Source organism: Chiloscyllium punctatum, chromosome 26 (assembly GCF_047496795.1).
Source record: "Chiloscyllium punctatum isolate Juve2018m chromosome 26, sChiPun1.3, whole genome shotgun sequence".
NCBI classification, from domain to species: domain Eukaryota; kingdom Metazoa; phylum Chordata; class Chondrichthyes; order Orectolobiformes; family Hemiscylliidae; genus Chiloscyllium; species Chiloscyllium punctatum.
The window spans coordinates 56,701,956-56,727,851 of record NC_092764.1 but is presented as its reverse complement, the minus strand read 5'-3'; the positions used below and the strand labels follow the sequence as shown (position 1 = coordinate 56,727,851).

The 25,896-nt window shown below is 39.6% G+C and overlaps 1 protein-coding gene across 1 annotated transcript in view; it reads left to right on the top strand.

The window, feature by feature from the left end:
• Window positions 1-24,534, top strand: part of hsd11b2 (hydroxysteroid (11-beta) dehydrogenase 2) — a 63,515-nt gene extending 38,981 nt beyond the window's left edge. The window contains exons 2-5 of the mRNA XM_072547467.1: window positions 13,132-13,344; window positions 15,442-15,627; window positions 16,865-17,002; window positions 22,202-24,534. Coding sequence (XP_072403568.1) covers window positions 13,132-13,344; window positions 15,442-15,627; window positions 16,865-17,002; window positions 22,202-22,539 — 875 coding nt within the window. The 3' untranslated portion in view covers window positions 22,540-24,534. The remainder of the gene's footprint in view (window positions 1-13,131; window positions 13,345-15,441; window positions 15,628-16,864; window positions 17,003-22,201) is intronic.
• The last annotated feature ends 1,362 nt before the right edge of the window (window positions 24,535-25,896 follow it).

Below are 25,896 nucleotides of genomic sequence, written 5' to 3'. Positions count from 1 at the left end.
ATTAATACTTATGTGCCCCAGACCCCTGTGCTTCTGCACACACTGTTTAGAATTGTGCTATGAAGTCTGTTTTGTTTTCTCTCTCTCCTGCTAAAATGTATCTGCCACATGCTTGCCCTTTCTTCCAGCATCTCTATGTCACATTGCAATTGACTTAATTCGTCCTCTCTTTGCCATAACTCCCAAGTTTGGTATCAAAATAAAATTTTGAAATCCCACACTCTACCTTGTAGGATCCATGTAGTCTCTATTTCACAAAAGTAAAGCAATTCTACTAAAATAAAGTGAATCCTTCTGTACTTAATATCCTGTGATACCTTGCACCATGGCATTTAATAAATTTATTGCATCCATCCTAAGGGAGCAGAAGCTTTGCAGTAATGTAACTCCTGCTGTGTGAACACTTCTGTGGTCATTGTAAATGCATTTATGGTGGCTTCAAGTTGATTATCCAGATGGTAATGTTAAATAGCTCACGTTAGTGAAGAATAGACTTCAGAACAGGGTACCCTCTCTGAATTTATCTCATGCTCCAACCATGAAACTTTGCTAAGATTTTATTCAAGCTTTCTGGCATGTTCCATATTGCAGGTGCACCATACTATGTTTTAAAGTTACCCCGTACTTTACACAAAAAAAAGAAGTGGAGATGCTGGAAATCAGAAACAAGAACAGAAATTGCTGGGAAATCTCAGCAAGTCTGGTAACATTGGTGGAGAGAAAGCAGAGTGAAAGTTTTAGGTCCAGTGACCCTTCTTCAGAACATTTTGACAAATGATCACTGGACCTGAAACGTTAACTGCTTTCTTTCCACAAGTGCTCCATATGTCATGAACCTGTCTTTGCAATATTGCAGCAGTTAGGGCTGCACCAGTGTTGATATTGATGTAACATTGCTGACTTTGAAAGGATGCAAAATGTGGCACAATTAACAACTGTTGCTGGACTTCTGCTGTCACTACATCCTGGTGGAACTGCTTTGCAAACTTGCTACATCCACAATCAATCATAATGCGAGCAGTCAGCAGAACAAGAGCTGAACACTTATATTAAGCTCCATACACATGGTGTATGACAACCATATCAAATACTTTATTGGCAACAAAGAGACAAGAACGAAAGGACCTCCTGTAAGATTAGAACTGATTATTAACCGCTCTTGGTCTTTTTCTAAAATTGGATTCTGTTTCCTAAATCTTGATGTGAAAGTATTAAATAAATATTGTTGACTGCGATACTTTGTTCAGAATGTCTGCCTGCAGGGTTCCTTTCAAGTTTATGTAGCAGTTAATCAAATACTCATGACAAGATCAGTGGACTTTATAATAACCTGCTTCCTCCTTATTAAAAATTCAAATCATAAGACAAAAGCCCATTTTGCCTTCGTTTTAAAATAAGAATCCCTTCAATCTTCAAAGTAATCCAGCACAGATCAAAGCAATAAATGTAGACAGCTTAATTGGCCACATTATCAGATTTATTTGTGCATTTAATTTTTGGCTTTTTAATCTTTTGTTAAAGATACCATATGGTTCATATTCAAAATAATGATCTAGGCAGCCGATATTTCTGCATTTGGCCTGTGTTCAGCTTGTTCTTGGTTTAGTTTGAAGCTAAAGTGCATATAAGAACTGCTGAAATAAGTGTCACTTAAAGTAAACTATCTGAACCGTAACACATCATATTTTTAGGAAGTGCTACAATATTGTACTCAGTCAGAGTTTCACTGGGCAGAATTTCCTGAAAAGTATTCTGTGTCTTCATCTTTTCTCAAAGATCACTTGGCTTAGCTGTTTTTAGCATTCTTTTCCAATTCACAATTTTCTTCCACCAAAGTAATGGCAGGAGATTGGGAAACCCCTGCAGAATTCTTCTTCCATCACATGTTAAAAATCCATGTTATTGTTAAATGAAGTACAATAATTATTAAACAGTTTAATTAGCAATTGCTTTAGCTTTTAAAGAATATTCAGGGAATCGAAAAAGTTCAAATAAAACTAGAAATGCACTTTCAGATACCCTGGGCCAATAGGACAAGGCAGTTTAATAGGTCACTCAGTGTAAAGCTTTGGAAAGATGTGAAAGTGCATTTCTTTATCTCGAGAGTGACCGACTACCAGAATGGGTCACTGGGAATGGCGGTGGTATCTACAATTAGGGATTCTGGCAGGAAAATTTACTTTAATGACTTGAATTTTGGAAGAACCAAAATCAAATGTTTGGCTGACCTCCTGAATCTTGTTGTAGAGTTATTGTCCATAGAGCATTCTCTCTCCATAACTCACTGGGCAGGTCACTTCCCTCCCTCTCTGTAATATTCTTCAGCTTCTTGCGCATCTCTCTACATCATTCACCAGGTCATTGAGCAAATGCAAAAACCAAACTCCTCAACCAAACTTTTAGTCAACTCTCTTAATGTCTCCTTCTTTGTCACCATGACAGGTTTTTCTTTGATTACGCTCCTCCTTGTAAAGGACATTTGGGATGCCTTCCTCTGTTAAAGGTGCTATTGAAATATACACTGTCTGTGCTTGAATGGCATCATGGATAATTCTTGATATTTAGGGCACACTGATCTCTCTAGCCAAACATTTAGATGACTACTCCTGACCTTTTTGAAGCACTAGCTACACTACTGTACATTACAGTTTTACCCAAGGTAACTTCTCAAACTCTTGAGCTACTATCATGTACAAAATCATTTGGATACAGTACTCTGGCCAGCATGAGACCTCTTTTTATTGAACTGTGCAACAGTCTACAGTAGGCGGACTGCAATAGTTCAAGAAAGCAGATCACCACCACCTTCTGGAAGGGCAGCTAGGGATGAGCAATAACTGCTGGTTTAGTAACCCTGTGTTAAGACCCATTATGGGCGGCACGGTGGCACAGTGGTTAGCACTGCTGCCTCACAGCGCCAGAGACCCGGGTTCAATTCCCGCCTCAGGCGACTCTCTGTGTGGAGTTTGCACGTTCACCCCGTGTCTGCGTGGGTTTCCTCCAGGTGCTCCGGTTTCCTCCCACGCTCCAAAGATGTGCAGGTCAGGTGAATTGGCCATGCTAAATTGCCCGTAGTGTTAGGTAAGGGGTAGATGTAGGGATATGGGTGGGTTGCGCTTTGGCGGGGCGGTGTGGACTTGTTGGGCCGAAGGGCCTGTTTCCACACTGCAAGTAATCTAATCTTAAAAAAAAAATTGTGATTAAAAACATCACCTGCCTGACTTGGTTTCTTCAGCACTACTTAGATTCTCCAGCACAATCCACCTCCTTGATGGTGATGGACCCACCTAAGATTCAGGAGTAAAACTCAAAATTTAACATCATGGGATCTACCTTTGCAGTCAATATTTTCACAAGACCATTTTTCATTAAATGTCATTTATTTTTCCTTTTCCCTTTTAGTTGGTTCTTAGTATTGTTGATGAAGGTAATGAAGGTGAAAGTGATCTAAACTGGAACTCTGCCCATGTTGATATGACATGGCTACAAGGTAGAACATTGGGCAGTTCAGGCAAACAGGAATCTGGCATGGTCTCCTGATGGAGTGGCATGTATTTTACCTAATGTTGTTACAAATAGTTAAAATGCCTAAGAGTTCATGTAATCTGTGATTAGAAATGTGATGTAATAAACTATGTCCTATTATCTTAGACCAGATCCTCCTCTGCTGAGATTTAGTCATGGTCTATTATCCACCACTATTAACCATCCCTTAGACTAACAGGAGAATTGGTGGCAGCACTTCACAACCACCAGTGGTTTGTAGCCAGACACCACCCCATATTATAGCAAGATGATGATAATTGCATTCATATCACTGTAATAATAGAATCTGCTCCCTATTCCTTTTAGATTCTCCTTTCTCTCTTGCCTGTGTTTGTCTGTATCCTATGTGCATGGTTCACTCTGCAGAGCTGATATCCTTTGGGCACCTGAGCAAATCTCTTTGATTCTGACTGCTTCCAGACTGAGGATCAAAATATTATTATAACACAGAACAAAGGTGTTCAGCTTGTCATCTCTGCTGCTTTTTCTGTACCACAGCCCCACCAGTCCCTCTCCCACAAGCCCTGCAAATGTTGTTTTCTCAGATCCTTTTCCAGTTCCACTTTGAGTGCCACGTTCAAACCTATTTCTTTCCCACATTGTTTTTATCACTTGGTTGTACTCGTGAATTTATTTCCTATCTTCTGGTATTCTAAAAAACAACCACTCAGCATTACTATTTCCTGTCACTCAGCCACCTTTTGTGTCCATGTTGCCCTTTTATTTCATGGGCTAGTATGTTGCTGGTAAACCTATGTTCTGGCTTCGAATCAATCTATATACATTGCATAAAGGACATGACCTGGTATTGACCTTCTCTGTTATTTCATCAAAAATACCTCAATCAAGTTAGTTTAACACGATTTACCTGTAACAAATCCATGCTGACTCTTCTTCTTTAATCCATACTTGTTCAAGTGATGCTTAATTTTGGTCCCGCATTATCGAGTCAAAATTTGTCAGTGGCATGCCATTCCTCACCACAGAACTGGATGTGTGTGCCACTTGTGCCCTCTTGCTTTTACATTTTTTCCACAATTGTAAATAAACTATGGTGTTGTACACAGAAAACACATGAGATTTGGCAACAGGGGATAGTGTGCAGTGGTAACAATGTTCAGACAGGAATGGGGTCTCTGTGTCACAGCCACTACTTCCCCATGTCTAACTGTCATTAATGTAAAATCTATTGAAAGCAGAAAGGTGGCAGAAGTTTTTTTTTTGCAAATTTTATTTGTGAATTTTTCACATTTACATTTGTTTTACTTTATTCATGTGTGTATCATTGTTATTTGTTGAGAGCTTAGTGTATTGGCATGCCCTTGGTTGCCAAACTTGATTACAGGAAGGTGGAGGAACATTTCCTTTGTGGAAGAGACAATATTGTGTTTTTGTTCCTTTTTTGTTCACTCTCTTGAGGGTTCATGTTGCTGTCCATTGTTGGGATATGGCATAACCTGCAGGCTTTCTGTGCATTCTAAAGGACATTTTCCAAGATCACTCTCAGTAGGTTGAATGAAGTGTTATAGATAATAAGGATTTTGCCAGCCAACAATCTAAGATGTACCCACATATGCCACTTCCTCATTCCACCCTCTTCTTTTCTTACCTGGACTGATCTGGACTGACTGTCTCCAGGATGCCAAGCCATTCTATTTCAATCCTCCATTTCTCTGTTCCCCTCCCCAACCCCCAGGTCTGTGTGTTATACAACTTCAGAGCATCTTGTAGGGTAGTTCCCACAGTTGGGGCATTGAGTAATAATGTCAGTCTGCTCCCCTATCAGAATTCTTCTTAGGTGGTGAAACTGGATTCAAGTATGATAGGATGGAAAAATGCTGACTTTTGTCATCTAGTCATGATTCCAATGCCATTCTGTCCTTTTCCACCCCCTGAGTTTCCTTACCAGACTCAGAACCTGACCCTGTGAATTAGAAAGCTATTGTGGTGACTTACAAGTGAAAAGACTAGGCTTTCAACCCCTGGATCTTCCTCCAACAATGCACACTCAAAAGCTGCATCCATACCCCACCATGAGGAAAATACTCAGCTGGGAAGCATCTTCAGTGATGGTAACTCAGACTGAACTGCTCCAGAGTGTAGTGCTGGAAACGCACAGCAGGTCAGGTAGCATCTGAGTCGGAGATTCGATGTTTCAGGCTTAAGCCTTCCCTGATGAAGGGCTCATGCCCGAAATGTTGATTCTCCTGCTCCTCAGATACTGCTTGACCTGCTGTGCTTTTCCAGCACTACACTCTCTCGACTCTGATCTCCAGCATCTGCAGTCCTCACTTTCTCCTGAACTGCTCCAGTCATGGCCATTAGAAGTTGCTGTTCAAATCACTTCACCTCCAATCTGTTTTATATAGAACCCCTATAGTGTGGAAATGGGGTCTTTGGTCCAACAAGTCTACACTGACCCTCCGAACAATTTGACATTTCTTGCTATTTTACATTCATATTCTATTCTCTCTCTCTCTCTCTCTCTCTCTTTATCAATTTCTTAGTACTTTGCTGAATTTTAAAACATCTTTCAATCTTCAGGCTTACCTATTTTTGGCCATGTTATAAGCCTGTTAGAATAATAGTCGTACAATACAGAATAGACCCTTCAGTTCATCTTGTCCATGCCAACCAGGTTTCCAAACTAAACGAGTCCCCTGTGTTTGGCCCAGATCTGTCTAAACCTTTCAATCCATGTACCTGTCCAAATATTGTAATTATATGCGCCTCTATCACTTCCTCTGACAGCTCGTTCCATACACGTGCCACCTTCTGGTACATAAAGGTTGCCCCTCAGGTTCCTTTTGAAATCTTTCCCCTCTTGCCACTTCCTTTAACGTAACATTTACCTATGGGCCAAGGTTCTCTTGTTTCTCTTCGAGTTTTTTTTATCTCTAAGGAAAATTGAATATTATTTTTTTTAAATATTGGCTGTTCCCTACCTACCAACATACTTTTTAATGTATTTTTCCAGTGCTCCACAGCAAACCTCCACCTTAGACCATCATATTTTAAGAACCTAGTTTCAGATTGAACCATATAGAGTCATAGAGATGTACAGCATGGAAACAGACCCTTATCTTTTTCAAATTTTGTGGAAAATTGTGTCCTACTATGGTCACTATTTTTGAAAAGTTATTTTGTAACAAGATTATTAATGGTCTACAAAATTAAAAATCACAGAGCACCAGGTTATAGTCCAACAGATTTAATTGGAAGCACACTAGCTTTCGGAGTGTCGCTCCTTCATCACCTGATGAAGGAGCAGCTCTCCGAAAGCTAGTGTGCTTCCAATTAAATCTGTTGGACTATAACCTGGTGTTGTGTGATTTTTAACTTTGTACACCCCAGTCCAACACCAGCATCTCCCAATTAATGGTCTATTTATTATTGCATAATATTAAATCAAAAACAGCCTGTGCCCTAGTTGGTTCCCCATCATTTTACTCCAGAAAATTATTTCGAACAGATTTTAGGAATTCTTCCAACATAATGTTGGTGCCCATTAGATTTGTACCATTTATTTGTAGATTGAAGTCATTTGCTACATTGTTGTGATATCAGATCATAACTCTGGATTATTAATGGAGATATTAAATTTTTACAACTGTATTTTTAAAGAGAGGGGACAAAAGATAACTGTAGATTTAAAATTGATGGCTGTCTCTCAAATCACTGAGAGGAATCATGGATTGTCACATCTGAAGAGATGCCAATGCAACTTCAAACAGCAATCCTTTTCAAGGGATAAATGCAATTTGGCAGAAAACCTGCCAATTTTATATTGATTTGCTGACCAGCAAGTGGTTCTGCCATACTATCTGCAGCTAAATAGCTGAGATTCCACCCACTCAGTCTGCTATAAGGTCTTGAACTTCAATTTGCAAGAAGGTCTTATTCTGGAATAAAGGCCAGGAGGGTGAGACCTTGAATGGGTCTTGAAGACTGTCATCTTCCTCCAGGGATTACTGAAGGTCTATCAAAACACTAGTGCCTGGTTATTAGCAAAGGCCAGTGAGTAGCTGAGCAGGACCTGAGCAGATTTGAGGTTCTATCCCCTCTGAAATTGCTCCTGCAGAAGCAGCAAACAAAGTAAGCAGTACATTAATCAGTAGCCACATGTAGCTAAAATTAAGAATAAATCTTTAATTAGTTTGTGCCAATTACCCAGTTGGAATAATTTCTGGGAAGGTGGACCCACTACTCATTTGCACTTAAACCTATTTTGTGTTTTTGGTCAACATTAAGACCATTGAATCATACAAATGCCACCTCCAGGTAGTTCAAAATGCATGCGCAAACAGGCCAAGTGAAATCAGACACCTTTTATTATGGCTGATTTAACAAGGATTTAACAAATGTTACATTCAGATGACAGTCAGCATCAGCAGTATTTTGCTGTTGTATTAATTTGAATAAACTTCTTCTGTGAATAAGCCTAACTGGGAAACAGGGATCATTTTGTTGAGGCCTTGCTCTGGTCAGAGAGACTTGGTGGGCTCTCAGGGTTTTTTGGCTTCAGATTTTTATACTCTCAATTTTTAAAAAATTCTGAGCTGCAGGTTTCTTTACTTTTTTTACTTGCGGCTTTCCCTGGGTTTCCTTCTTAACCAATTTTTTTTTTTAGTCATTTTCCACCATCCTCTTCATACTGAAGCTGACCTCGGGTCAGAGCTTCGACCTGGTTGCCAGCCAAAGTTTTTTTTTGTATCACAGCCAGGTACATCCCTTTGGAACCACAGCAACCTGATACAACCTGATACAACCTTGGCTGATTCACTGCCAAGCTGAAGGCAGCAAACATCAGGAGCCACTCCATGCAGCAGGTATCAGTGCTGTGTCATCTTGGTGGTGTTTACAAACACTCTGCAACTTTAAAAAGTGGAGGTCCATATGATCACTTTGAGAGCTTCCTTGGTTACTGAGTGGTGGTAAACGTTTGTTCAATAATTTCCACATGAAGTGTAAATAGTGTTACGTGACTTTTTCTGTTTCTGTTAGAATTAGTGAATGTGGCCAAAACTCCGACAAGTAAGGAATGTTTTACAATACTGAGGTAAGCTAAAGAAATGCGTGCAGATCCCAAACAGTAGGCAATAGTGGTTGGGCCAGATCATGACTCAAAAGAAGTAGGGCAGTTGCCCAAAGTGAAAAGCATTCCCATCGCAGAGTGGAAACTTGCCCATTCTAAGGAGAGAAACAAGGAGTTGGAAAGTAGAAACCACATTGCACACCAAAGGTAAGCACTGAGACACAAATGTAAATATACAGATATGTAGACAAGATAACGGAGTTATAGTCTTAGTCTGATTTCTGAAGGTAGAGAAGACAATGAATGTTTGGGGATAAATGTATAGAGAGACGAAGTGACTTATTTTGTAAGAGGTGATGGAATTTCAAAATGAATGACATTACTCTTTCACCAACTGGTTCCTTCATCCTGCTCCTCAAAGCACGTCCATGATCGAGGACAAAGTGAGGACTGCAGATGCTGGAGATCAGAACTGAGTGTGCGCTGCTGGAAAGGCAGAGCAGGTCAGGCAGCATCCGAAGAGCAGTAGAATCGACATTCAGGCATAAGCCCTTCGTCAGGAATCCACGTGTCAGCAATGCAATAGAATTACTGTTCACTTGCCTGGGGGAGGGCAACTCCAACAACATTCAAGAAGGTTGACACCACCCCACATAAAATAGTCTATTTGATCAGCACCCTATCCAACACCATTAACATTTACTATGTCCGCCAGCCACATGTATTAGCAATAACTTTTATATCATCTGCAAGATGCAATGTAGTAACTCATCGAGGCTTCTTTGACTGCATATTTCAAACCAGTAGCTTGTACAGTCTCAAAGGACAAAGGCGGTAGATATGACTGAACACCCTCCAAGCCTGGCAACATATAGCTTTTATATTGCCATTTGTTCACAATCACAATCAAAGTTCTGAAACACCCTCCCTAACTGCACTGTGGGTGTACCTACAGCACGCAGACTGTGACGGACACAGCTCAACACCATCTTCTCAAGGACCAATAGGATGGACAATGAATTCTGGCTTTGCTGGAAACGCACCCTTCCCAAGAGCAAACTATTTTAAAAAAATAATAGCATTCAATTTTTCAAGTAAAAATAATGGTCAGAGTGTAAGTTTCACAAAATGGCAACTTATCTTTAAGTGCTGAACTCTATCAGTGGGCAAATGGAAGGCTTCCCACTTTTTTAAAATAAATGCTTAGTGCAATGATTTGTGAGCTGCTAAACAATAAGGAGAATTCATTGCAAGAGTACTATCCTCTAAATTGGGTGGTAGAGATCACTGGTCTGGAAGGTCCTGTTGAAGAAGCTCGGTGAGTTACTGCAGTGCACCTTGAAAAGGGGACGTGCTATTGCCACTATACAGTAATGGTGGAAAGGCTAAATGTTTGAGCTGGTGGACGGGGCATTGATCAAGCAAGGCAATTTACCTTGATGGTGTCAATCTTCCTGAGTGTTGCTGGAACTGAACACATGCAAGCAAGTGAGAGTATTCTATTGCACTCTGACTTGTGCCATTGTAGATGGTAGGCAGGCCTCAGGGAGTTGGGAGGTGAGCTGTTCCCACCTCTGGCTTATTCTGATAGATGCAGTATTTATATGGTCGATATTAACAGCCAAGATGTTGATGGTGAAGCGTTCAGCAAAGGGAATTCCATCTAAGGAAGATAGTTAGATTTTTTTTTCTTCTTAGATATGGTCATTGCCTGGCACTTGACTGGTGTGAAAGTGATCATTCCAAGTCCAAATGTTGTCCAGGCCATGCTGCAAGTGGGTTCAGACAACTTCAGTATCCAAAGAGTCTCAAATGGTAACTGAACACGGCAATCAACACAGTGGTAATGTCCCAACCTTCCAGCCAGGAGGCCTGACTTCAACTCTCACCTGCTCCAAAGTTGTGTAATAAAGTCTCTGAACAGGTTGATTTGAAACACCTGCTCTAACGAACTCCGGCAACCATCTCCTGGGAGATGAGATGATTGATTTTCACCAATCTCAGCCATCCTCCTTTGTGCTCAGTGTGAAGTACTCCAGCAGAGAGATTTCCCTGATTCCCATTGACTCCATCTTTACACTCAAACACACTACAACCCAGTAACTTTGTGGTACCTATTTTACTCACACAAAATGCTACCATTTTTGACCATACGCAGTTGAATTCATGGCTTGGGGGATAACGTGAACTTTTACTTACTGATTTTAGCGAATGTTATCAAAATGATTCAGGAATATTTGAGATGGGCAGAGGGATAGAGTTCTCATACATGGTGACTGGACATACTTGTTAGATTCGTCTCCTCATAATGATGATAAGATGCCATCAAGAAGCAGCATCGTAGTTGAGGTCCTGAGTTTGTTCACTTCCGACTGCTTTTCTTTTGCTTTTGTGATTTTCTTTTGGCTTTTTGCTTTTTCTTTCCTGTGTTTTTGTTTAAAGTATTTTGCTTTGGCAAAGCATTGGTGATGGGCCCTGCCCAAGCATGTTCTGGGATCCGGTGAGGGACCTGGCGACCGGAGGCTGCGAGCAGGCTCTACCTGAGCCTGTTCTAGGATCCAGTTGAGGCGATGGTGTTAGCGGCAGCAAGGACTCCGCTCCTCCCGTGATTCCAGGCTGTGCTTGGCCCGGGTGCCTGCATAGAGATGAGGCTTAAATGAGACTTTAATATCTGTATGTTTCTCATTCCTTTTGGCTTTGTTTCCTTGATTTCTGCTGGGTATTTTATTCCGGTTTTGTAATCGTGTGCAACCAAGATGGCGCCGGTTATGTTGGTGGAGGCCAGATGGCACCGAAGAGTGGTGACTTTCATTCCAGCAGCACAGTGTGGTGGAGGGGACTCATGCCTGGCCACCAGGCCTCAAGGCCCACGACAACTACTCCACTGGCCCCATGGCCCACAACAGAGTACTCCACTGGGCCCATGGCCTACAACAGAGTACTCCACCAGCCGCATGGCCCATGGCAAGTACTCCACCAGCCCCATAGCCCATAACTCCACCAGCCCCACGGCCCACGATTAATATTTAAGAAGGACTGTGAAGTTGGAAACCTTCTTTTGTCCGCCGTTATATTCTATATTTTGTTTTTTTTTCATTTTAAAATGGCTCCAGAGAGTGGTGACACGAGACAGCACTTTTCATGACACTTTGTAACAAGCTACACGTGACAATAAATAAATGCTACTTCAAAATAAATAGAAAATCAATTATCTGCTTTCTCGTGGAGAATTTGGCTGTCTTTCTTTGGTTATCTTTTGCTAAACATGCAATATGTTAAAGAAAGCAAAAAAAACTAGCACAATGAAGATACTCTCTCCAAACAGTCAGCTTCAAACTCAAGTGTAATCGCTGATTCACCCACTAGCAGAAATAGGGTTAACAAGCCAGAGCCAGCAGCAGTCAGTTAACATAGATTAGATTACTTAGTGTGGAAACAGGCACTTCAGCCCAACAAGTCCACACCGCCCTGCCGTAGCGCAACCCACCCATACCCCTACATTTACCCCTTACCTAACACTACGGGCAATTTAGCATGGCCAATTCACCTGACCTGCACATCTTTGGACTGTGGGAGGAAACCGGAGCACCCGGAGGAAACCCACACAGACACGGGGAGAACGTGCAAACTTCACACAGTTAGTCGCCTGAGGCGGGAATTGAACCCAGATCTCTGGCGCTGTGAGGCAGCAGTGCTAACCGCTGTGCCACCGTGCCGCCCCAACATACTCGCAGCTTTGAATGAGACTGGGCTGAAAGTACTTAATTGGGTTGTAGAGGAGTGAGTTATGAAAAAATAGAGGTTCAAAGATATTTCTTAAACCTTTTAGAAGAGATGTTGTACAAAGCTATTTGCTCATCACAAATTAACTGCTGCATTTCCAACATTGTGCTTGAGACATCTGGTGGTTGGGATAAGCACAATATAAATTAAGAGACAGTAAACTTGTAATTCTTACAGTACAGTTTAATAAACATCAACTTGAAGTTAAGTAGCACTTTTCTTTAATCCCGATGTCCTTTGATTCCCTGAAGTCCAGGCATCTACCAACAATCTCAGCCTTCAATCTATTCAACAACTTAGCAGACACACTAGGGGACAGGTGAGGAGTAAAGAATTCAAAAGCTTCAGTGAAACAATTCCTCCTGCTCTTAGTCCTAAATGTTATATCTAATATTCTGAGACTGTCCCATGTTAACCCCTTCTCCTGTTTGGTCAACCTTGGTACATTGTTCTGTGGAACATTCTTGGGAGTTGTAAGTGTTGGTTCTCTATACTATTTTTATCAATTTGATTTTCTAATCTATATGAGCTCCTTATTTCCAGCTGAATGTACCATCCAATAGTATTAGGACATCTGTAAATAACTTGCATCCCAATGTTTCCTGTCCTGTGTGATTTATTAACTCTATCCATACCAGTCCAGTTCTTATTCTCCAAAGCAGGCCAGACCAAAAGCTTACTCGAATAGTTGTGTTTCATTTTACACTGGAGTGATTTGCCTGTTGTTCTTTTAAAAAATGTTTTTTTTAACAATGTGGTACATCTAGGATGTGATTCGGGCTTTGGAAAGATAATGGCTCAACATTTCGACTCCCTGGGCTTTGAAGTGTTTGCTACAGTGCTGAATAAAAATGGACCAGGAGCAAAGGAGCTGTCACAGATGTGCTCAGAACAACTTACCTTAATTCAGATGGATCTCACTAAACCGGAGGATATTGAACAAGCTTTGCAAATCACAAAGGAGAAGCTTGGGGAAAGAGGTAATAAGTGTAATTCGCCTGAATATTCTGGTGTGAACGTAGTCTTCAAATTATATAAAGAATAATGCAATGTCCACTGCACTCATTTTAGTTTAATGGGCAAGTCTTTGAATCAGAAATAATGGTGAGACCAATGACATTCACCTGAGACCACCTTCAATGACCACAGTTAAATATGTAAATCATAGACATCCAGCCCTTTCAAAAACTGTACCCTAATAGTTTCTCACTGAGTACCTCCCTGTTTGAATACATGGAAAGATGTAAAGACACTTACCTAAACATATATGCACTAAATGCCTTAAGTTTCTAATGGTGTGGTATGTCTTAATGACAATCTCTCTCTCTCTCTCTCTCTCTCTCTCTCTCTCTCTCTCTCTCTCTCTGCACTGCCACTTTAAAATAAATTAAAAGGCATCATACCTGTACTTTCCATTGTACCGTTTTACCATCATGAAATACGGTAGAATCTCATCATAAACTGTAGGGCCAGCTAATTTTACATTTGCAGTGGTATGCAGACTGTTCTAAATCCAGTCTGTGAGGCCTTTTGATCTGATGAGGGAAAGGAAATCCCTGAGCAGTGTTTTAACACAAAAATGGCAGCAGTGTTAGCAAGATACAAATTATTGCTAATGGCAAAGTCTGTAAACCTGGAAAAGACCTTACAAAGTGGTGGGCATCTTTAAGTCTTATTCTGCGTGTCATCCCTCATTGACTCTTAGTCCTGCTCCTGTTCTGTTTATGGAAAATCTGTAGTGATCCTGGAGTTTTGACACATTTTGGGAAGTTGAAATATTTCTGCACTGAAAAGTAGTTGGAGTATTTCTTATCTTTTAATTTTTATTATTGCAGAGCTGAGAAAATATTTTCCTAATTAATTCTGGTGAGGATGGTGTTTGTAGATGTTAGGAAACTATAGAAGTAGCCGAGAGAAGCAAGATGGAGAGAGATTGGGTGAGGGAGAAAAAATAGTCATGATAGGAAGACTTTAATTCTCTGGGACAAGAGCAGACTTCAACAATGGCAGTCGTTTGTGTAGATCTTGGAAAAGCAGAAAAAGTGTGTTTTTGGGGTTGAAAGGAAGATTCTGGCTGATTTAAGATGAGTTGCAATCTCAGAAATAACATAATGCTAATTGATGGTGGAGTAGTGATGCAGGAGCAAACGGTTGCATGGGCGATTCAAACTTTACAAAGTGGAAGGTAATACCCAAACAGCCAGAGCTCCATCCTCATCAGCAGGTGTAATGACAAATATCAGGGTTGAGCTTGAGAGACTGGAGTGCTGCAGATTCAGAGTGAAGGTTACAATGAATAAGTGGAGCAGAGGAATTCAGATGACCATGCCATGCCCACAGTAAAGAAATTTAGATTATTGCAATTTGTTCTTCAAGCTGAGTGCATAGTTCATTTTGACAAATATTGTGGTTCAAACTGTCAACTAGAAACATGACTGTAAAGGACAGTTGTGACGCTTTATTCTTAGCTCTTAAGTAATAGCAGAATACTTTATTTCTTTCTTGATCAAACAAATGGGATTCAATGACCTTGTTGCAAACTTTATTGCTTAATACTCTCATCGGTCACCTTCTGTTTTAACTGAGCTCTTGGCATCAATATTATCCACTGCAGTGAATTATTTGGTTTAGTGAAATCTATTGATTCGAGGTAATTTCCGAACTTTCCAGAATGGCACATTCAAAATCAAGAACTCATTGTGTTGGGCCTGCAAATTCTGTTCCTGAGTGCAGCATGTTAGCATTGGCTTTCAGTGAAAGCACTGCTTGAAAGTGTTGCCTTGTTCAAAAGGTTAATGACACTGCATTAAAGTACTTAGGCTGGGTCAGAGCAGCCCAGCAGCACAGTGGATCACTTCCAGTTCTTTGAGGCATGCAGTGAATGCTAGTTTTCTCTTTCTTTTCTCAAGCAGTTACAATTAACAAAGTTAATTTTAGGGTAATTAAATTACCCTAAAACCCACAGCTCATCAAGAAACAAGTACAGGCCACCAACTAAATTTATGCCAATTGAAACTTAGCATTTCTTGCAGGAGCCTTAATATGGAGATGTTGTACTCTCTGGTTTTATTTTTCAGGTTTGTGGGGTTTGGTGAACAATGCTGGAATGTGCTTCAACATTAGTGATGCTGAACTCTCTGCCATGTCCAACTACAGAGGCTGCATGGAGGTCAACTTCTTTGGTGCAATTGCAATTACAAAAGGCTTCCTTCCTCTGATACGTAGAGCAAAAGGCAGAATTGTCAACGTTTCCAGTCCAGTGGGTAAGCTCTAATGTATTATTAGAGAAATCTGAGAAATACACGAAGTTCAATATATTTATATGAAAGTCTTATTCCCCATTTCCAAACTCTGTTTAGAGTCTAATCAGCCTCTGGGTGGTCAATATATTCTAGCAATTGATGAACCTGGTGACAAACACTCGTTGTTCCAGGGTTTTTGCAACACGTTGAATGTGAGAGGGTGGCCCAATGATAAGGGCACTGAATTAGTAATTCAACAGACCAAGCTAATGCCCTTGACAGAGGTTCACATCCCACCTTGGTAGCTAGTGGGGTTTAACTTCAATTAATAAATCTGTCTCAGTTATTATTGATGGTCCCATTTGATTTGTGAAGTTGTCCACCAGGGAAGGAAATCTGCCATTTTTACTTGGTCTTGCATTAAATGATTCCAAATCTTCTAGCAATGTGATTGTAACTAACCTCTGAAGTGGTTAAGCAGCTCAAGGGCAATTAAGAATGGTCTACCAATGCAACACCCACAATTCAATGAAAGAATAAGAGAAAAACAATTCAGAATCGAGATAGAAACCCAGGGGATAAATATCCTTTGAGCTTCTCCATTGTGCCTCATTAACTGCCATACCTGTTCTCAAGTTTTGACTGATTTTGTGTGTGATGGTGACAGAGCAGACAAAGTTTTCTTGAAATTTGCTCCCTGTAGTGACTGATTACAGGGAGAAAATGTGTTCATCCATAAATGTACTGCTTCCCAGTTGATCTTTCTTTAATATATTGTCCCTGCTTGATAGTGAAATATTAATATTTAAGCAATGTAGTTAAACTGCAATGATTCATGGTATATAATTTTTTTTTATCATGGTAGATAACTTTTTTTTAAATTAAAAATAGATTATACAAAATATAGAATTGAGTGATCTGGCCCCTTGAGCCAGCTATGTCATTTAATAAGATCAAGGTTTATCAGTTTTGATGCTTTTAAATTCATCTTCCTGCTTGCCCCACATATACAACTGGTCTATACTGACTGTGCTATCGCAAAACAGTATCTCTACCATAAATGAATCATCTAATGTACATACATTGAATGCATAATGACACTTTGCAAATGTGGAATAACTTCATACAGTATGCATTCAAAGTTATCTCTAATAGCATAATACATCAATAAATATTTTAATCAATAATCTCATTTACATTTTATTTAATGCAACTTAATAAAAATGTGACTAACCATTCACCGTGCATTTCCTCCTAGGAGAGATTCCATTACCCTTTTTAGCGGCTTATGGAGCTTCAAAAGCTGCACTCACCCTATTCACAAACATTTTACGCCTGGAATTGAGACACTGGGGAGTGAAAGTTTGCACCATACTTCCTGCATTTTACAAAACAGGTAGGTATTATTTGGTGTAAAGGCAAAAGCCAGCATAACGTGGACTTTGCTTAATTCCTGATGGCACCAGTAGTCAGACTTCAATATGATTGCAGCTCTGGAATGCTGCTCAAATTTCCACTAATAATTCAAAAAGACAAAATTGGTTTTTGGACGAAAGATGTCAAAATGTTCATCATTCTTGTTCAGCTCATTATGAACCAGAGACAAATAGTTTTCTCGTAGTACTGTGCCCTTTCTAGCAGAACTTGCTACACAAGGAGAACCTAGAAAAGTGTAATCCTTATTTTATCCGTCACAGTGAGAAGGATAGTGCAGAAGAGCAATCGTCAGTATGAAGAACCAATGTGTCTTTCAAATCTTGACCACTAATCCTCTCCCTGCTCCAATCTTTTTTGAACTAACTGGCAGACAATTCAGTAACTAGAGGAAACCCATTCAAAATAACGAATGAAAGATAGAGGAAGAAGTTGAGAATTATTGTGCAGCAAGTTGTTGTGATCTGGGAGGTGGTGGGGTGGAAGCAAAGTCAGTGGTTAATTTTCTTAAAAATAAAAGGAATAAGTAATTGAAAAAAGAAAAACGATTAGAATGGCCTCTTTCCATGCTGTAATGTTCTATGAAACATCTTGCTAACTACCTTTCTGTAAAAAGGCAAAAGACCTGAGACAAATTTGGGGGAAAGCCCTGCACACACTTTTTTGACTCCCTTCAACAATCGAGCAAGTCCCAGAACATGCAGGGACTTCTCTTGATTAATAAACTAGTGATGCCCTCCAATAACTGGAAGTGCCCTCTTACTCACAGATACTTGTCAAGCCCCTTTCATAGCGAGTCCACATTTTTCACTGTTTGTTCGGAGGAGCAAAAATAAATGTGTTTTAACAGAACTGACTTCATACTTTTTTTTAATGTACCCAGTATTGAAAGTCCGAATGTCCTGCGTAGACAGGCAAACTGTAAAATGGACAAGGAACTTGGGGAGGATTGGGTGGTTTATGTTCTGTTTGACAGTATGCCTGATGATTTTCTTTCAATGGCCAAAGCTGAAGTAATTGCATTGAAGCTAACAGCTTATGGGAATGCTCATTAAAGTGATTGTTCAGACAAGTGAACAGAAGGCTGAACCACATCTGGCACTTATCACTTGACAGTTGGCAGTGCTGTGCAACTTAACTGGAAGAGTGTGCTCTGATTCCAGTAAGCAATGAGCCCCACAGAGTAGGCAGAATATTTCACCAGTGAGGAAGAATGGAAATTGTCTTCTCCACCAAGTCAATATTCACAGAACTCACTGAATCCATTGGACCCCTTCTATGTACTGATTGACCTGGATAACACATTCATCTTTAGAGAGATGCAATGCGATGTTTACCAAATACTAGATAATGAAGTAAATTTCTGGCACAATACTTTCAGCTATACTCCTTGGATTATAAATTTTATGTGTGCTGTAAGAACATTCACAGATAGATACTATATAGATTCATTATGAATGATCTCCTGTTTTAGTTCATTTGTTCCCAGCATGGCAGATTGTAGATTCCTTACCTTATTCAGTATTTCTGTCTTGCTGCAATGTTGGGCTTTTTAAATTAAGCGGCACTTCATGACAATTGTTTCTTTTTGTTTTTTAAAACTCGTTTTGAGCATGTTATCTTCTTTGACCCTTTAGCTTTGATCCCTGTTCGTAGGAAAGTTTTGAAACACCAGTTGTAGTGGATGCTTGGACAAAGGGAACTTTTGAGACTGAGATCAATAGATTTCCATTGAGTAAAGGTACTGAAGGATAACCAATCAAGAAGATGCAGTGACAAAGTGGACTAATAATCTAGAAATCCAAGTAATGCTCGAGGGATCCAGATTTGTGGCTGAATTAGAAAAGAATCTGAAGTCAGAAGTCTAATGAAAGCAATGAGACTGTAAACACCTATTTGGTTTACTAATGCTCTTAAGGGAAGGAAATCTGTTTGGCTGACAAATAGCAAATTACAATTGTGCCAGACAGTGACCATCTCCAAAAAGACAGAATCTAAACATTGCCCCTTGACATTCAATTACATCACCATCACTGATTTTCCCCACTATCAACATCATTGAGGTTTCCATTAACCAGAAAAGCAACTAGACTAAACATATCAATACTGTGGCAACAAGAATAGGTCAGAAACTAGGTATTCTGCAGTGAGTAACCCACTTGATTCCCCAAAGCCTGTCCATCATCTACAAGGGACTGATCAGAGTGCAATGGAATACTCCCCAGTTGCCTGGATGAAGGAAATGCCAAGAACATTCAAGAGATTTGACACCATCCAGGACAAAGCAACCCATTTGATGGCACCATATCCACAAACATGCTCTACCAACACTCAGTAGCAGCAGAGGTACCATCTTAAGATGTACTGCAGAAACTCACCGAGGCTCCTTCAACAACATTTTCCAAGTCCACAACTTCTGCCATCTAGAAGAACAAAGGGAGCAGATGTATGGAAATACAACCATCTATAAGTTACCCGCTCAGCTTTGAAATATATCACCATTCCTTCAGTGTCACTGGATCAAAACCCTGTAATTCCATCCCTGATGGCAAAGTGGTTATACTTGCAGCAAATGGACTTCAGCAGTTCAAGGAGAGAGCTCACCCCCACCATCAACAATAAATATTGACCCAGCTAATGACATTGACATGCCATGAATGAATTATTAAAAGCTAGGTGAATAAGTGAAGTTGTGGTGCACATTTGTCCTGATGTAAGTAAATGGCAGAACAGGTTCAAAGCTTCTGAATTTTCTAGTACCATTCTCTGACCTCTGATTTGGGCAGCTTGGGCAATGAGAGCTTTAATTCACCTCCAAGTCCCATTAGCTATTTAACTGGAATTAAATGGGAATCTTTTAGGCTAGCTGCTACCTTAATAGCCTCTGCTAGGAGGTTTGATTTTGAATAATGTAGAGTTTGGTTGTTATACCCATGGCCGTTGACTTGCCTGCCAAAATTCTCAATTCAGACTTACACAGGAGGAACAGCCAACTGGCCAAGGAACCACAAGGCTGCTCCCATCAGTTAACAGCTTTCAGAAAGAGAGGGAGAAAAATATAGGCAGGAAATCCCAAATAATTTAGTGCCTATTGGGTCCAGTAACTTGAATTTGACAATCCATTGCAACTCCCTTTAATCCTTATAGCAGCATAATTGTTCAACATTAGAATAGTGTGATTATACAATTTAGCAATTTCTTGTGTGCATAATTAACAAGACATTCAGAGCCCTCTTGTTAAATAATTGACTTAATCTGAGTGAGAGGATAAGAATATGGAGGAGGAGTAGTGGAGCAATTCATTTCACCATCACATTTGAAGCATGGGACTGTTGGGAATCAATCTGACCTGGACTCCTATGTGAGGCCTCAACATATTTTCAATAGAAGGGTTACAAAGCAAGCAATGGTAGCGTGGGGAAAATAAGGACTGAGCAAATCTGGGGTTGGAGGAGCTCTGAGCGTGAGAGAAGAGAGAACCTGGGATTGGAGGTGCTCAGAGTGTGGGAGGGAGGGAACCTGGAATTGGAGAAGCAGTGAGCTCCAACAAGGGGAGGGGCAGGAACATTTAGATTGAGCAGTATGCAGCAGGTAGGTTGGGAAGTAGGGAACTAGGCAAGACCCCATAGTCAAGAGAGAAACTGAGCCACAACTGGTGTGAGCTTTCTGGATTCATTGGTGAAGTCAGTGAAGGGTAGGTGGTGAGAAACCTGGAAGATTTGCAGTAGGTAGCTGGCCTGTTAGGAGAGAGGAAATACAAGCAAACCTAATGGGGCCCATAGACTGTCTAGATTCAAGCCCTGATTTTGAATAAAACTCTGGAAGTGCTTCCATTCAGCTGTAGTCAATAACCCAGGACTCAAAGCTGGAGATGAAGTACCTAGTGGGTTGTGACCATTCTGGGTCAAGGTCCTCTGAGCTGGAGAAAGACATCAGCCTATAATGGTCAATGGTTTTGATAAGCAGCATCTCACCTGAATATTTATAATAAAGTTTAGGCTCTTGACTGTCAATAAACACTTATCTTACACACCAGCCTGGAAACCACAGATCAATTTAAGGTATCTAGATTAATGGGGAATGGACAAAAGCTCAGATTATTTGAGTTTCATTTGACTGTATGATAAAATCAATGCATTTTTAAGGTTTGTAGGAACTAATCTCAGGATTTCAAGCTGGGTGCATCCTGCCTACACCTTTTGCATTTTATCTACTCTCCTGAAAGCAGGATTTCTTTTGTCAGCGAAGGGAAATTAATAGTCCAGGTGTGGGATAAGAGACTAGCAGTAGGATAGGCAGCTCTGAGAAAGATTAGATTGAGATTAGGTGAGGACAGGGAGAACACGGTCTATGAGTAGTAATATATAATGGGGCATGTGAAAGTAGGGGAAAGATGAGACGTATAGGATAATATAGAATAGAATGTGAGGGAGGTGATATAAAGAGACCAAAGAACAGTGTCTTGGATGTGTGTGTATATGCAGTTATGAGCAGCCAAAAAATTGGATTGCATGATGCATTGAACTAGCCAAGCTCTCCATAACTTCTTGAAACTTCAATTTTTTTTATGTTGAAGAAGAAAGCAATGCTAAGTTTGCAGCTTGCCAAGTGTAAAGAAAATTTAGAAGGAATTTTGGGAGGGAGATGATGTCAAAGTAGAGTTGGTGAGTGAACTGTACATTGTAAATGGGGCATACAACAGTCACTGTGTCTGTGGCAGAGGAGATGAATATTGAGTCCAGTGCCAGTGGTGCCAATCAAATTGACTAATGAGGCATATGTTTGTGTAAGTGTTGCTGATGTTCTCCAATCCATTGGCTTTCTCTTTAGTCAATTTCTAACATTTGTTAATTGTAAAGATTTGGTTCTGGGCCTGAACTCCATGTACTTTCGTTGAAAGGCAATAGCACCTCACTTGTGCATAAACTGGTCATGGTTACTATAGCATGATGGCAGAAAGTCTGGAAGATCCAGATTCTGGTAAATCCAGATCATTGCAAATGGTTATTACTCAGTCATTTTATGATTTATGGAGGAGGAAGATTGCAGTCTTATTGATCTACACTGCCAAATGACAATATCTTCTTTTCCTGTCTGAAAGAAAATGTTATTATTTTGTTGTTTGTCTTATTATTTAATCATTCTTGTGTCTAATTTCCAGCTCCATCACGTAATTTTGAGTACTGGGAACAGCAAGTCCATCATCTCATAAAGAATATTTCTTCAGAACTGCTTCAGGACTATGGGGAAGAGTATATGCTAGAGACAAAAGACCTATTCCTAAAATACATTACAACCGCCAAGGAGGACTTTAGCCCTGTCATTGAAAGCATCACTGATGCTATACTCTCAAGAAATCCAAAACCAAGATATTATGCAGGAAAAGCAGTTATTGTTTTGTATATCTTTCTATGTATTTTACCAACATCACTGAGTGATTTAATTTTCAACAGGTTTTTCTTAATTAAAAAAGTCTTACCAAAGGGTTTGCAAAAATAGTGCAGTGGTGGTAGGGTGGGGTGGGGTTGGGGGCTGGTGGTGAGGAGAATACATATTATAAAAAATGATACATTTTTCTGATAAACCTCAATGTATTAGTTGTTCACTTAGTAACACCGTGAATATAATTCACTCTGCTGGGAAAACTGAGATAAGAAGGAAGGAAAGATGGGAGATAAATTTCACTGCACTGTCTGCATGCTAAATTCACGAAAGTGCATTGGTCATCTATAATAGAACACCCATGTTGTTAATTTTCACCCCCTTGATTCCAATCATTGAAGGTATATAGTACTCCCAAGTTTTTAACACTCGGGCATTTTGTATATAAAATAACAATTGTACAAACTATAGCTTTTTTAAAAAATCATTTGTAAATGATTATCCGAAAATGTTCAACAGCATACCAAGTTTCAAATATTACTTATCTGTTTTTGAATATGATTGTCTGTTTTAATGTAACTTATAATTATGGGTTAAATGTTCTGAAATCCCAGAAGTTGTGGTTTTATAAAATGTTAGATTCTGGCACATAAAGGGAGCATTTTTGCAGGACAAAGATTGTAAAATTATACTCCTAACAATGGAATCCAGTGTAAGTTTTATAAATAATTGTTCTTTGAACAATTTTGAAGATGCAATCTAACTTGTTGGGGAAATCTGGACTGTTTCAATCTTCATCAACCTTTTGAAGAAATTGTGCTTATAGATGCAACAAACCTATGATTTAAAAAAAAGGACTTTTGAACCTGTCAATCCACATACCTATTTTTGCCAAATAGTATGCTTAATTCATTTTATAAATCTATATTCACTCCAAAATAATATCCAAAGATAGAGATTGACAACATAGTTCAGGACTGGAAATTACTTCCAAATAGAAGGAATCCTCTACACCTTTTGTAGAAGATTTTGGTAAGAGAATATTCCTTTCAAAATGATCCTTGTTCTATATGTTATCCATTTTCTTCAAATAAAGGAACTATTTGCATCCTTCATTTGTTTAAGCATTTTAGAAAAAAAAAATTGTTTAATGCATATTAAAAATTCAACATATATTGTTCAAACAAAGCCTTGATCTATGTTATACTGCTGCTTGATATCACTTATCAATAAACCTCTTTCATTTGAAGCTAGTGAAAGTCAAAACTTTCTGCTAGTTTTCAGGAACTACTGGTATAATATTCAATCATGGAATGTCCAAAACAAAACAATGGCATTAAGAAGCTATGAATGGGGTCTTTATGTATACTGCATATACATTTGATTCTGTGTGTGTGTGTGCTTGTGTATATTATTAATCTGTTGTTTATGCTTTGAACATCAATGTTAATGAATTCATCTTTGAAGTATGATTTAAGTCCATGTGTCACTGTAGCCATCAACACTGCAAGTATTTATACTGGTCAAATAATTTGTGATGCAGAGCCGACATTCTTATGATATCCTTTAAGTTAATATTTCCTTACATCTGTTGTAACTACTGGAGCAAAACCTGCAGAATAATGGAAAGCTTTGATTTTTATTCTTTTAAAGATGTAATTTGTGCAAAGCGTGTGCTGTGATAAATTCAGGGAAAAAGCAGAATGACCTAACTCTCATCATTAATCATGAATATTACTTTCATGCCTGTTTTAATTTAGGAATAGAAATGTAGCCCAAGTTAAAAATTAGCTTTTATGTTTGGAAATGTTATGTTTGATGATTAATAGATTTAATTTAGAATCACAAATACCAAAGGGTCTTTGAAAGATATGAAAATACAGAATGTAAGGATGTGATATAACTTGAACCATGTTGAGAATGGTTTTTATTATAATAGACAGACTTCTTGTATTTATTCAAGGACCGTGCAGCTTGTTTTACATCACAAGATGAAACAAGTTATCCCATTTTCATTTTTGCAAAAGAATAGCTTGTGGTCAAATGTAGGTCTATGTAGTATTTTCTTACCAGTTTTTTTTCCTGTATTTCTTAAATAAATATCAGATCACATCTTGTTCTTGTATTGGCATGATTATGGCTCTTGGGAGAACATTGTAGCGCACTTATTTGAACCATCACAATGGAAGTACTGCCTCAGCAAAATCCTCAATGTCTTTCTCCATCAAAGCAACATAGTATGTAACTGACTACAAGCCTCTGTTAACTCTTTGAGCACTAGCTGCCATTTAGATTTGTAGGATATGTAATTTCTATCCTGTAATATTTGGATTAGTGACTAATGATAAATTTCTAGTGCAGATTATAAAAATTGAAGTTAAATCCACAGAACTATTCTTGGTTGGTGCTCTGTCTGAATGCTTGGAACAAGTTCTTAGATGATAATTCTAGTTAAATGGCCTGGCTTAACACAAGAGCAAGGCATAGGTTTACACTGGTCTGTTTCTGCACCATATATCCATTCACCCCAACCAGTCTTTCCATCATGAATCTACCATCAGACCCACAATCTCGTTTTACCCTCAAATGTTTCTTTAGTTACCCTTTAAATTGATCAATATCATTGGTTTTCAGCAAGTTCCACTTTTTTTCCTTTTTGAATGATGTAAGTTTCTTCTAGTCACCAAGAAATCCAGGAGGGGGAAATATATCATAGTCTTGAGCTATGCTCTTTCCAACTGTGAAGGAATAGTCTCTCTGTATCTACTGCATCAAAGCCTTTCAAACCAGATTACTCATGAGGTCAAGTGACCATGAAGGAGCTACACGTAAAATAGGCTGAATCTAATAGTGCAAGTACCATTTTTTTTGGAAGGATTTCTACCATAAGGTCTAGTCATTTTTCTCACCACCTCATAGAATTCCTGAATGGCAAGCCATTGAATCCACACCAGTCCTCCACAGAGCATACCACCCTATCCTGCAACCCCTGAATTTACCATGGATAAGACACCTAGCCTGCACATACCTGGATGCTGTGGGGAATTTAGCGTGGCCAATTCACCTAACCTGCACATCTTTGGACTGTGGGAGGAAACCCACACGGACACAGGGAGAATGTGCAAACTCAACACAGACAGTGACCTGAGGGTGGAATCAAACCTGGGTCCTTGGTGCTGTGAGACAGCAGTGCTAACTACTGAGCCATTGTACCGCCCCTTACCAAACCCTCCTTGTTAGTTAGTTACCTACCTTGCCCTAAGGTGTCCTTCTCATCTGATTCTGGGTCCATCATACTGTGCAGTGTTCCCAGAATAACTTGCCACTCAGCTGATATCCCAGAATTCACAAGTATCTCTTGCTCCTGCACCATCTTTAAAAGCTTTTAGTCACCCAGACAAGCACTGTCAGTCCAGAGCTGCCCTGTAAGGGTTTGGAGAAGAAGGTCAATGACCTTCATCATTCTGCCAATGG